Source organism: Dermochelys coriacea, chromosome 5 (genome assembly GCF_009764565.3).
Source record: "Dermochelys coriacea isolate rDerCor1 chromosome 5, rDerCor1.pri.v4, whole genome shotgun sequence".
Lineage (NCBI taxonomy): Eukaryota > Metazoa > Chordata > Testudines > Dermochelyidae > Dermochelys > Dermochelys coriacea.
Window position 1 is genome coordinate 66,060,697 of NC_050072.1, and position 12,278 is coordinate 66,072,974.

Sequence of the window (12,278 nt, forward strand, 5' to 3'; positions counted from 1 at the left end):
AGTGAGCTGTAGCTCACGAAAGCTTACGCTCTAATAAATTTGTTAGTCTCTAAGGTGCCACAAGTACTCCTTTTCTTTTTGCGAATACAGACTAACACGGCTGCTACTCTGAAACTTTTGGGATAGTGTTCTGGGAGAGGGATGTGTTTGTGGGGAATCTGAAGGGTCAGCACTGCACCCAGTGGGGCTATGCAGTTTGATAGCAAGCTCCAACACTTAGAGGGTGGGGATGCCAGAAAAAAGGTCTGTGCCATGAGTGTTTGCTGAGGGTCCCTGAGATTAGGAGCTTGAAATACCCTGGGGTCCAAAGCACAGAGGTTTGCGTTTCCTTCATAGCAATCCTAGTGGGTTACTAGGAGGGGATGCTTACTAAGATCTGTGACATGTTAAAATTGAAATTTCATGTTACATTTATCTAAAATGTATGCTAGGTGACTTGTAGCACAGATAGCAAGAGTTAGGGTATTCCAAAGAGTTTACAATCTACATTTAGATACAACAAATGGGGAAAGGGCAGATGGGAGTTACAGCAAAACATAAAAGAATGAATGAGCTCAAACAATGGATCATCCTTCCCCCTCCCTCACAAAAACACACAGAAAAGGAAGTCTTAGCAGGAAAGCTCCACTGCTTTTGGAGTGGTAACTTTACAGTCACCTTGAGAAGTGTGGAGCTTTAACTATGTAAGTGGGTCAGTGTAGAGAGGGCCTGGCCAAGAAAGCCAAGGTCAAAGGGAAAAGGACAGCTAAACCCGAGGGATCTCATGGAGTTTGGGTCTCCATGCTACTTCAGGCACTACTGCAGAACTGGAGGGCTGCTACTCATTCATCCTCTGTAGTGCATATGCACCGTCTCTGGCTGATCACATGATGTACTGGGAACTTACTGCAGTGCAACTTATGATTAAATATTCAACAAGCTATACAGTTTTGAGAAGCAAGAGTCTTTGTGCATCTGCAGTACAACTCCTTCCTTCTCCGCCTGGGCAACTCATCCCATGGCAACTGAAGGTGAGGTAGCTTCCTCAGAAGGGGAACTTCAGGTGTGATCCACTTTCTCCTCTATGTCTCATAGAATCATAGAAATGTAGAACTGGAAGGGACCTTGATAAGTTATCTAGTCCAGCCACGTGCACTTTTGTCCTTTAGTAATTGTTAATTCCTTGTATTGCCATGTCCCCAATTGTGCTAAGCAGTATGCACATCCATAGTAAGAATCAGCTCATGCCCCAAAAGAGCTCACAGTTTAAATAAACAAGACAAACAGGAGGGAGAGAAGTAGCATTATCCCTATTTTACTGATGGGGAACTGAGGCACATTCAGTGACTTTCCCAAGTTCACACAGGCAGTCCATAGCCGAGCTGGGAATTGAACTTGAGTCCCAGCCCAATGCCTTAACCACAAGCACATCCCTGCCTCTCCCTTTTCTGCTCAGAATTAGTTTTGTTCCTTCACATGCTATCTGCAAGGGAACATAGGGACCATATGGGATCACACTGATAATTATGCAAATCAAAAAGTTATGTAAACATTATCCTGTGGGCAAGTATTAAACCAAAAACACTCTCATCCCCCCAACAAAGACATTGGATGCTTGTGGCTAATAAATGGGGTGGAAGGTATCTTCTCCACATCCTGGTTGACAGGTTTCAGAGTGTAGCCATGTTAGTCTGTATCAGCAAAAACGATGAGGAATCCTGTGGCACCTTAGAGACCTAACAAATTTTATTTGGGCATAAGCTTTTGTGGGCTAGAACCTACTTCATCAGATGTATAAAGTGGAAAATACAGGAGCAGGTATAAGTACATGAAAACGTATGAGGTCAGTCTAACGAGACAATTCAATTGACAGCGGGATACCAAGGGAGGAAAAATAATTTTTGAAGTGGTAATGAGAATGGCCCATTTCAGATAGTTGACAAGAAGGTGTGAGTAACAGTAGGGGGAAATTAGTATTGGGGGAAATTAGGTTTAGGTTTTATAATGACCCAATCACTCCCAGTCTTTGTTCAGGCCTAATCTGATGGTGTCCAGTTTGCAAATTAATTCCAGTTCTGTAGTTTCACACTGGAGTCTGTTTTTGAAGTTTTTTTGTTGAAGAATTGCCACTTTTAGGTCTGTTACTGAATGACCAGAGAGACTGAAGTGTTCTCCTACTCGTTTTTGAATGTTATGATTCCTGATGTCAGATTTGTGTCCGTTTATTCTTTTGCGTAGAGACTGTCCCGTTTGGCCAATGTACATGGCAGAGGGGCATTGCTGGCATATATCACATTCCTGGTTGCTTATTTTATGTTAACAGAATAGTCCAACAAAAAACAGAGGGTCTCATGGTGGATCTTCTATCTTAGATTCCAGACTCCATTTCTGTGTCTTTAAGAGTTAGTCCAAAGCAAAGAATTACACTTTCCAGCTATCGGAGCTACTGTCCTTAGTTGTGAGTGCCTGGCTAGTCCCAGGTTACATGGTTACTCAGTGGCAGGTTAATAGGATCCATCTGCCAAACAACCCTCTTATTTACTAATAGTGGTCTTTGATAAAGGCCTATAAGAAAGGGTAAGTGGGTTTCTTTCCCCAGGATCCAGCGCAGGGTGGCAGAGGCTGTTGACACAAAAGGGTTCCTCCTCTGAATCCCAAAGGGTCAGTGTACCCATCATAGTACCAAGACACAGAATGTACACAAACACACAGTTTAAGTAGAAGGAGGAGATGTAATTCACTATTAGTACTTCAAAGTTAAGCAGCAGCTTTGAAGCCAACCCACAAAGCAAACAACATCTCATATGCATTTAAAAAAAACCACAGCATTATATACCAGATTTAAAAATAGATTTATTTCACAGCAGTTAAACAATATTTAAATAGAACAGATTTGCATGTAATAAAATGTTTAACACTAAAAAATTGTTGTGTTTACTAAGACATGTACACCTTATTTTAAGTTTTCTACAGATACACATCCTATTACTTTAAAGGTTTACTCAAGGTTGCAAGGCCTCAGCTGGATGTACTTTTTTCTATCAATGTGTTTGCATAGTCTTTCATTGTGCATTTGTATTCAACAAAAATAATTAAATCCCTTTTTTTGGAAAATAATTTGTGTAGAAGCACTTAGGAGTAACCTCAAAATAATGAACTAGCACACATCTAATGAGTAAAACATTTTAAGAAAACAGATTTCATTTTCAAAATTTCCAGAGTGTATATTATGAGAAATGAATCTTTCTAAAAAAAAAATGTAACAAGAATATTTTGACATTATCCTTTTGGATATAGTCTGAATTCAAATACTAAGGCACCCAGTTGAACAAATGTTTAGTAAATTACAAGTTTGTTAGTTTTCGTATAATGAAAACTACTCTTTACTTTTTTCCTACAAATATATTTAAGATTACAAAAAGTTATCACAATTTAAACTTTTATCCTAACTTGTACAAAATAGATTGAGAAAACAGAAGTGCCTGTTTTTTTCTATTTCTTCCTACTCAAGAAACTACAGTATAAATAAATTTACATCAATCAAATCTTAAATGTTGTTTAGTAGCCCAAAACACTGGCACATATTATTCCTGCCATTTTAAAGTAAACATTGACAGCTCCCTTTAATACACCCATTTACTATTTTGTTGTCCTAAAGTCTGTCTTCTTAGAATGTACTGTTGCCTTTATAGGCAGTAACAATTATTCATGTTTTTTTGGTATTCCAGTTCAGCTTTTATGTCATCTTTCTTGTGTTCTACTGATAATATTGCAATTTGCTTAACTCAATGAATTGTAAGACATTTCCTCTATTTACAGTAGTTTTGATTGGGTATATGGAAAGTTTTTAAAAATAAGTGTTAATAACCCAATTTCTTTCCTGTGATATTTAAAGATACATTGTTGAAATATAAAATTTCCTCAGTTTGAATTATGTTACACAAAGTATCCACCAATATTTAAAATCATTTAAAGCTGTTTAAGAATTAAATCAAGTTCAGATAATGCTGCACTTGCAACATGAAGCTCTCAGACAGCTTATCTTTCAGTAGCTGTGTATATTCTTGGTTTCTTTTAAAGTTCCTGGTTTTCTCATAAGTTTTACATGTGCACAGCAGACACCATTTCAGCATCCTTTTGCGAAGTCGCAGAACTGTCTGGTGGCGGTTTATATAAGCAGAATGCAATGACAGTAAAAAGGATAGAGATGACTTTACAAGCTGCACCTTTATGTGAAGAAAAGTGAAATTGTTTATTGTTGAAGATCAATTTTCAATAAATGTAGTTAATGTTATTTGACAGCACTTATAAAAGCCTTACATTCAACTTGATGGCATCTCTCTGTCTCTCATGCCATAACTTTTGAACATCCCATTTGATCAATTTCAAAATTATCTAGATATCAATGACTACAAAACTATTGATTTGGGAGGAAAATCTGGAGACCCTGTCATCTGTTCAGCACAGCCCGAGCTTCAAGCACCTCTGCAACTGTCTACAGATCAAACACCTGGCCCACAGCACCCGTTAATTCCTATAACAATACCTGTCTCATCACTGTTCATCCTCCCAATAGAGTTTAACATGTTGACACTTGAATGACTTATCTCCCAAACAAATAATAATGGGTGGTGAGGGGGCATACAGAGTCTCGGACACAGAGGAATGTAAGGGGAAACACAGGGATGTAATGATCTCCTGATGAGTGCAATGAATTTGGCCTACAGAAGCTATAAATGTGTGACTCCATAGTTCATAAGAGTGCCACAGAGGTATAAAGCAAAGAACTAAAAATATTTATTTCTAAGTTAAGTCTTACTGTAAACTTGGCTCCATACTATGATACCCATTGATGGCAAAAAGCATGCTAACCCACAAAGCTAATCGAAAGTCCCCTAAAAACAGCAGGAGTCTTTCCATTGACTTCCAGGAGCTTTGGATCAGGTCCCTCATCTGCCCTGTGGTCCTTGCTTGCTGTGAGAACTTTAATACTCATTGGAATTCTGTTCTCCTCCTCCACTGCAGGCTGTTCAAGACAATAAAATAATCTTCCCTTCTTGCTTTAACTACAATGCCCCAGATTATGTCCATTCGTTGGCTTTCTGTCACCTGTTGCACTGTACTGAAACTCATTCTCACTTAAGATGTTCTGAATAATCTTCCTGAATATACATCTTCCTCTCAAGTACACTCTTCACAGTTCTTTTGACTTCCTGCTCACCATGTTTTCCAATTCTTAGCTTAATGTCCTCATTCATCAAGGGTCCTCTATTTCCTCCCTCAGTTTCCTCCCTAAAAGTTTATGCTCTTTTTCTTTCCTCACTCCTCTTGACGTACAATGTAATCCAGATCTCAATCCAAATCATGAAGCAGAGAGCTTCAAATATTAGGAGAACTATGGGGCACACAAAGTTGGCCAGCTATTCAGGAGAGAAAGTTTTCTAACTTATTTAGAGATCAAAACTAACTTTAACTGGCCCACTCTCCTGTGGTACCAGTACTGTCAAGTCAGGCTTTGTTTCTCAGCTTTATGTATAAAACAGGTTTTCTAAAAAGTGAACTTTAGAAGCAATGGCATCTGGTCAATTAGGAAAAAAATAAAATTAATTTATATTAATCTTTGCAAACAATTTTTCTAAGAAAAAAAGTCCATATATGACACATTGGGGGAAAAAATAGCACCTGAACAGAGAAATCAAACATGAGGTTTGATCTGGAAAAGAGGACCAGCAACCTCAGTCTGTAGCAAAAGAAAAGAAAATTTCTTGAAGATACTGTTTCAATGGTACCTCACACCACGCACGTTAAAAAATATAGATAGACTGAATAGGGATAAATGTCTAAGAAACTGTAGCAAAAGAGGAGATTTTATGCATATATGGTGGGCATGTCCATTCATTAGAGAGTCCTGGGATACAATCCATAATCAAATATTAAATGTTGGATATTTATTACCAAATGATCTGTTAGTACTCCTCCTGGGACTCTCTAGTGGGAATGGTCACACTAGAAGAAATGAAAAATTATTCTGTCATCTGTTGGTAGCTGGTTGGCTATTAGTACCATCTCACTGGAAATGAAAAAAGGCCTAACCATAGAGGAATGGTTTTAAAAAATGGGAGGTGGAACTTACAGAGACGCACAGATTAACACACTAATCATATACCCAGCAACATAGACAGAGAACCGATAGATACTTAGATATTTGGTTACTTTTTATTCAATACTCAAAAATTATTCACCTGCCAAAAAAAAAAAACACATAACTTTTTTTAAACTTAACATTTGATAGATATGCCTCATCTAAATGTCATAATGATGGTAATACCTTGTTAAATAGGAAGATCTGATGTTTAAAGAGATATTGTATAGACAAGACTTAGCTGATGTAATGATGGTTTTGTTTCTGTTATTTATGGGGCAAGGATTTGTAAACTTGATAAAACTTCCTAAATAAAATCAATAGCTTAAAAAGAAAATGCTTGAAAGGTATTTGTTAAGGTTGGTGGCGAGGGTTTGTTTTTTGTTTTTGGTTTTGGGGGTGTTTTTTGTTTTTGTTTCTTTAATTTTCAAATATTGTTAGTTAAACTTAAACACCTAAATAGGTAGCCTCATTGCCAAAGGGGATGGTCACCTGCAACTATCATTGAAGTCAAAAGGTACCCGAGTACCTTTAAAAAAAAAAATCAGATGAAAAGCTTTTAATTGAGAGGGGAAATGACTTTTAGTCAGAATCTTCAAAGGTCTATTTTTGTTCTTCTTTGGAACTCTCATTCAACTGCAATGTCAAACTAACACTGGGGAGAAAATATGTATTTGTTAAAAGTTTAATTATAACTACAGGGTGAGAAAATGCCAATATTTATCTGATGCCTCTAAAAATCTTCCAGCTAAACTAGGGAAGTCAGCAAGAGGAAATCTCCTCCTGCCCCAAAAAACAGGGAGGGAAGGTGGAGGGCAAGCACACAAATCCCACTATATTTCAGCCTCTTGTTCATCCATAAGGAAGCTATAAAGGGCACAAGTCACCTAAGAAAAAAATTCCATTTCAGGTTACCTTTAAAAACCTAACTCTTCAAACAATCCGTCCTCATTTATGTCAATTGTCAAGAATCCCCACAAACTTCCTACCAAACTGTGGCCCTGTGTCTTGCCTGATTTTTGACCGTCATGTCTTATGTAAATAGTAGTTCCTTCAGAAGATGAAACTTGTCTTATCTATTTGCAAAGTGCTGAGTACTATGTAAACTTATTACATAGTCTTATTAGACTATTTTCTTACTCCTCAATTGTCACCTGACAGTGAAATTCAAAATAGCTATGACTTTTGCTATTAAAGATTTTAACACTCATTTGTGTAATGTACATATCAAATATGCAGTCACTTACTTATACCAATCAGCATGTAGGCCATTTTTGAGTTGTTGTAGACCCAGCAGGCTCCTTTAATATCACATTTATTAACATCCCACAGAGTGCAACTACTGTCTATTGCCACACCAAACAAAATTGGTCCAGGAATAGTGCCTAGAAGAGATTCAAGTGTACAAAGATAAAGAGTCTTAACTGAATCAACAGAATTCATAGAGTGAGAGACCAGGTGGGTCAGGTTGATGACTGAAGCATCAAGTGTGGTGTAGCTAGATTATAGAACCAGACATTCAAATCTCATCAGCTTGTTTTAGCCCTTTGGCCTTCTGAAATAGAGAGAGGATCATGCAACTTGCTGTACATTCTTGCAAAGAATACCTTAAAAACTAAGATGCCATCTGCTCCGTGTGACTGCTAAAGATACTACAGTACTTTTTATAAGAACAGGAGTTTGCCCTAGTGTTCTTGATCAATATTTACTCTCTTTCCCATTGAAATATTGTGTGCTCATTTGTTGTCCTCTCCCACCCAAGAGGCAGCTATACGTTAGGGATACAATATGTACAGATTTTAAGCCCTTTGAGGTATTTCATTCATTATGTAAATTAGTATTTTAATTAAACAATCAATCCTGACAGTGCTCATGTAGAAACATAAGCTATCCCCTTACACGTGATAGATGTGGACAGGGTTTTTGGAAATAGATTTTCCTAAGTGACAACAAACAGTACAATATATAACACTGTATCACACATGTACTCTCCATCACTCCAGTTCCAAACGATCTGATGTATTGATCTTAAGAAATGCAGCTCAGTAAACAGTTACCTGGTGGTGAGGAGGGGTAAAAAACTCAATTCCTTGATGCTATTTTTACCAGCCATCTCCGTTCTATCACATCTTTTCACTCCCCTATTCTCTGAGAAGCACAAGGTTGTTTTTTTTGGGGGGGGAGCAAAGACCTTGGCAAAGGTCTATTAGAAGTTATTAGAGATAATAATAACTGTCTGTTGGGGGTGGGGAGAAAAGTTAGCTGAGCTTGGCTGGAGCAGTTGTTGTGTCTGTTAAATTCTTCTTTCGTCTTATTCTAGGTATCATTTCGCATTTAGCCAGAGCTGGTAGCAGTAGCATTGTTATTTGGGAGGTGTTTTGGAAGTGGCTGGGCTGGTCAGGACATCTTTTGGGATCAAAATGATGAAGGACCTGGATCCTAGGAGACACTGGGGGTGGCAGCCAGATGATGAAGCTTGCTCGAGTAGCCAATTTTTCTCACCAAAATCTTTTTTTTTTTTTAGGGCTCAAAAAGGAGTGGTGGGTGGAACAGCCTATTCCCTTATTATTTTATCCGTCAATTAGAACTAGTTTCCAACACACCAATTTTGGTTCATCAATTCCCACTCCCACATTGTCTTGTTTACCAGGCATGATTTTAACACAGTCCTTGAATTATATTAATAGATCTTTTTGTTTGCACTAATTTATTTTTTCCATCTCCCTTTTACAACTTTTCCCATCAATATTAATTTGAAAGGTTGTGACACTTTATAAACTTTCACTTACTTTTTAACAGCTGAGTTTATAATTAAAATAAATTTGTAGACTCAGTTATTACAACAGGCGCTGAGTACATCATCACATGGTAAGAGGCTATGCCTCCATGTCTTGTGCAGAGTAGGGCTCCCCTCATCTTATCTCTCCTACCTCCAGTGTTCATGAGGTAAATGGTTTGGGATATTGGCTTCCTGCCAGGGTCCTCATACAAGCCTGGAGTATAGGGGAGCAATGCGCTGATATCCACCCTCAGGATATGTAGAACTTGCTAGTATTTGGAGAGGTTCTTTGCTGTGTAATAGTTTGTAAAAGTTGTGTCCTCCACATTTAACCATATTCTGGCATGTCTTCTCACTGTTTCTGCATCCACATCAATTACCCCCCAAAAATAATTTCATAAAGAAAATAGAAAGTCAGCAAAGACTATTTAAAAGGGGCTTGTAAATGAATGACTAAATTATGCAGATTATCTGTCTGCCAGACTTCTAAAATGTACATACGTGCCCTTTAGAAATAAGGACACAAAACACTGCAGCAGGTTTCATATATTCTTTGCCATTTTACTTGTAACTTCTAAAGTGCTGTCATTTTCATCAGTGTTAAATTATGTAACAAAAACATGGCTAAAGGAACTCAATATCATCAAGTTAAGTGTTACAGAGTCACCGAATTTTTGATTGGTGGAGTCTTAAAATCCCTGAAAATTTTCAAAGAATGGAGTTGCATTTTTTTGGGGAGGAGTGGGGTTGCTTTTGTTAACAGGATGCAAGTTTAAATATTCTTCTTCTACAATTGGGATTCATTTCCTTTGGCATACCCATTTAGCCTCGCACAACTATTTATAAAGAAGACAGCATTAATGCTAAAAATGATTAAAGTACAACATTTGAATTCCTATGACGAATTCTAAGCTATTTTGAGACTGAGTTTGGCCTGATCTTTCAGACAGAGATACTGCAGTAAATTCATTCATACACATTTTCTTTAAAATTAGTCGATCTGGACATTTGAAAAGGAAGTCTCTCAATTAGACATTTTATGCTGGGACAGGTATTTAAGCAAAAGATAATAAATGTCATACCTACTAATCGTAGAAACACTGACTGCACTCCCAGAGCAAATGAACGCTGTTTATCTGGCACACACCTGCAAACAAAATTGCAGTTTAAGGGCTTTATCAAACGTATATTTAACTTAAACTGATGTTTTTCATCTTGTTGGGTTTTTTTGGTTTTTTTTTTTGGTAAGTTACACTTGGACTTTTGAAAAAATAGATAATGTCATTGACATTATCTATTAATACTTTGGTCTGTATCTGGAGTCTAAACTACCTAAAAACTTTAAATAGGATTTACTTGACAGAAGAGACAAAAATCAACTTCCATAATATATCATTATGCATTATATACTACACTAGTTTTCTGCAATAAAGTACAGAGAGCTTTGGCAGGAGAAATCATCATAGTCCTTTTCCCAATGTGTTTACACAAGATAATCAAAGCAAGGGATTCAGCTCAAGATCACACACATTACTTATGTCCTGGTTAATCATTATGAAGTGGAGATGCGGCACGGGACTATGCTTAAGTACATAGTATAGGGCAGTGTTTCCCAATCTTGGGATGCCGCTTGTTCAGGGAAAGCCCCTGGCTCGCTGGGCCAGTTTGTTTACCTGCCACGTCCACAGGTTCAGCCGATTGCAGCTCCCACTGGCTGCGGTTCGCTGCTCCAGGCCAATGGGGTCTGTGGGAAGTGGCAGCCGGTACATCCCTTGGCCCGCGCTGCTTCCCGCAGCCCCCATTGACCTGGAGTGGCAAACCGCGGCCAGTGGGAGCCACAATCGGCTGAACCTGCAGACGCGGCAGGTAAACAAACTATCCCAGCCAGCCATGGGCTTTTCTTGAACAAGCAGCATCCCAAGTTTGGGAAACACTGGTATAGGGGTTTTTTTAATGCTTAACTGTATAATCAGTAGATATTGCACTTATTTGTAGATTTTTGTCTTGCATCAGCATTTTGCATTACATAAGGTAACACAAAAAGCAGCAGCAAACATAATAAATAAACCATTTTAATTGAACCTTACTGCTAACAGTCCAGCATCCCAGTAAAATCTATATCAATGATGATTGAACGAGACAGGCTTTGAGCAATCTCAAGTAATTTTTGAGAAGTATGATGCTACAAACACCAAATATTGCTTTTCCCTTATTCTCCCCAATCCAAACACAGCTGCCCTTTCTATGCCTCCAGACTAACACAATCAAATTGTCAATGCAACTTCCATGTGGACTCACACTGGAGCACCAAGAACAGAAGGTCAATGCAATGAAGCAGTGCAGTGTAGTGTTTTAAACCACTATCTCAGCTTTACAATAGTACTTTTTCTGGTATATAAAGTTATTCTATAAGTAGGTGTGCTTTTAAAGTAACTTGTGAGCTTTAAATAGTAAAAATGTTAATGCACTGTTTCTAAATTTGGGCATCAGGCTTTAAAAGTTATATAACAGGGATGCAATTATCATGCTCTGAATGTTATGACTTTTAGTAACATCCATATTGTAGCTCTGCATGGGTGAACAGCTGCTTTAACGAGGTATTAATGTCGTCTCATTTCAATGGGAAGGTAAGCCCCACACATTTATAGGTCTACATATTAATTTGGAACCTAGCAGAGTGTGTTCAGGATCAAAGACCATCTGAGTTTCAGAGACTGGCAAGAGAACCGAGTTGTGGTTAACATCCACATACCTATCTTAGAATTTTATACTGCCACTCATCATCACAGAATTAGAGCACCTTCCACATAAAAATCAATAGCAACACAAAGTCCTCAGAGGATTTCTAGGAGTCTTTAGCATATCTCCCTTTATGGGGTCAGGAGTCTGCTTGGAGTAGGGGAGGAAGAATGGTGTATGGCAGGGATTTGGGAACAAGAGGGATGTTTAAATTGTAAGTGTCACTTATGGTAGAAGACTTTCTCAAAAGAGGAAGTCTTTGAAATGTGGGCCCAGTTTAGTTCAGAATCATACACTCCATCACCTTGTAGCTGGTGCTCAAGAGGGAAAATGGCCTACAACTAGAAGGATCATCTGCAGATTTTCCAGACTTTAGGAGTGTTTCTCTCCACAAGCAGCAAATTTTACCAGGATGTTGGTGAAATGCTGCATCAGCCAATTCCATGCCACTGAACCCAGCTTACATAGGAACTTGTGGTAGATGTCATCTTTTCCCACTGCTTTTCCCAGTTTCATTACTGCAATGGCTGGATCAATCTCCTTACTTGTGAATAATCCAGACCATTGGGACAATAAAGCACATGTTAACACCTGCTAAAGTTGATGCCGGAGTTGTCTGTGATACTGTTTATCCACTGG

At 38.2% G+C, this 12,278-nt stretch overlaps 1 protein-coding gene across 3 annotated transcripts in view; it reads right to left on the minus strand.

Annotated features, from left to right (window-relative positions):
* Window positions 1-3,874: 3,874 nt before the first annotated feature.
* SLCO4C1 (solute carrier organic anion transporter family member 4C1) overlaps window positions 3,875-12,278 on the minus strand; it is an 85,343-nt gene continuing 76,939 nt past the window's right edge. For all 3 annotated transcript variants that reach the window (XM_038403776.2, XM_043514903.1, XM_043514904.1), the window contains 3 exons: window positions 9,983-10,047; window positions 7,369-7,506; window positions 3,875-4,205 (listed from right to left, as the gene is read on the minus strand). In XM_038403776.2, coding sequence (XP_038259704.1) covers window positions 4,081-4,205; window positions 7,369-7,506; window positions 9,983-10,047 — 328 coding nt within the window. In that variant the 3' untranslated portion in view covers window positions 3,875-4,080. The remainder of the gene's footprint in view (window positions 4,206-7,368; window positions 7,507-9,982; window positions 10,048-12,278) is intronic.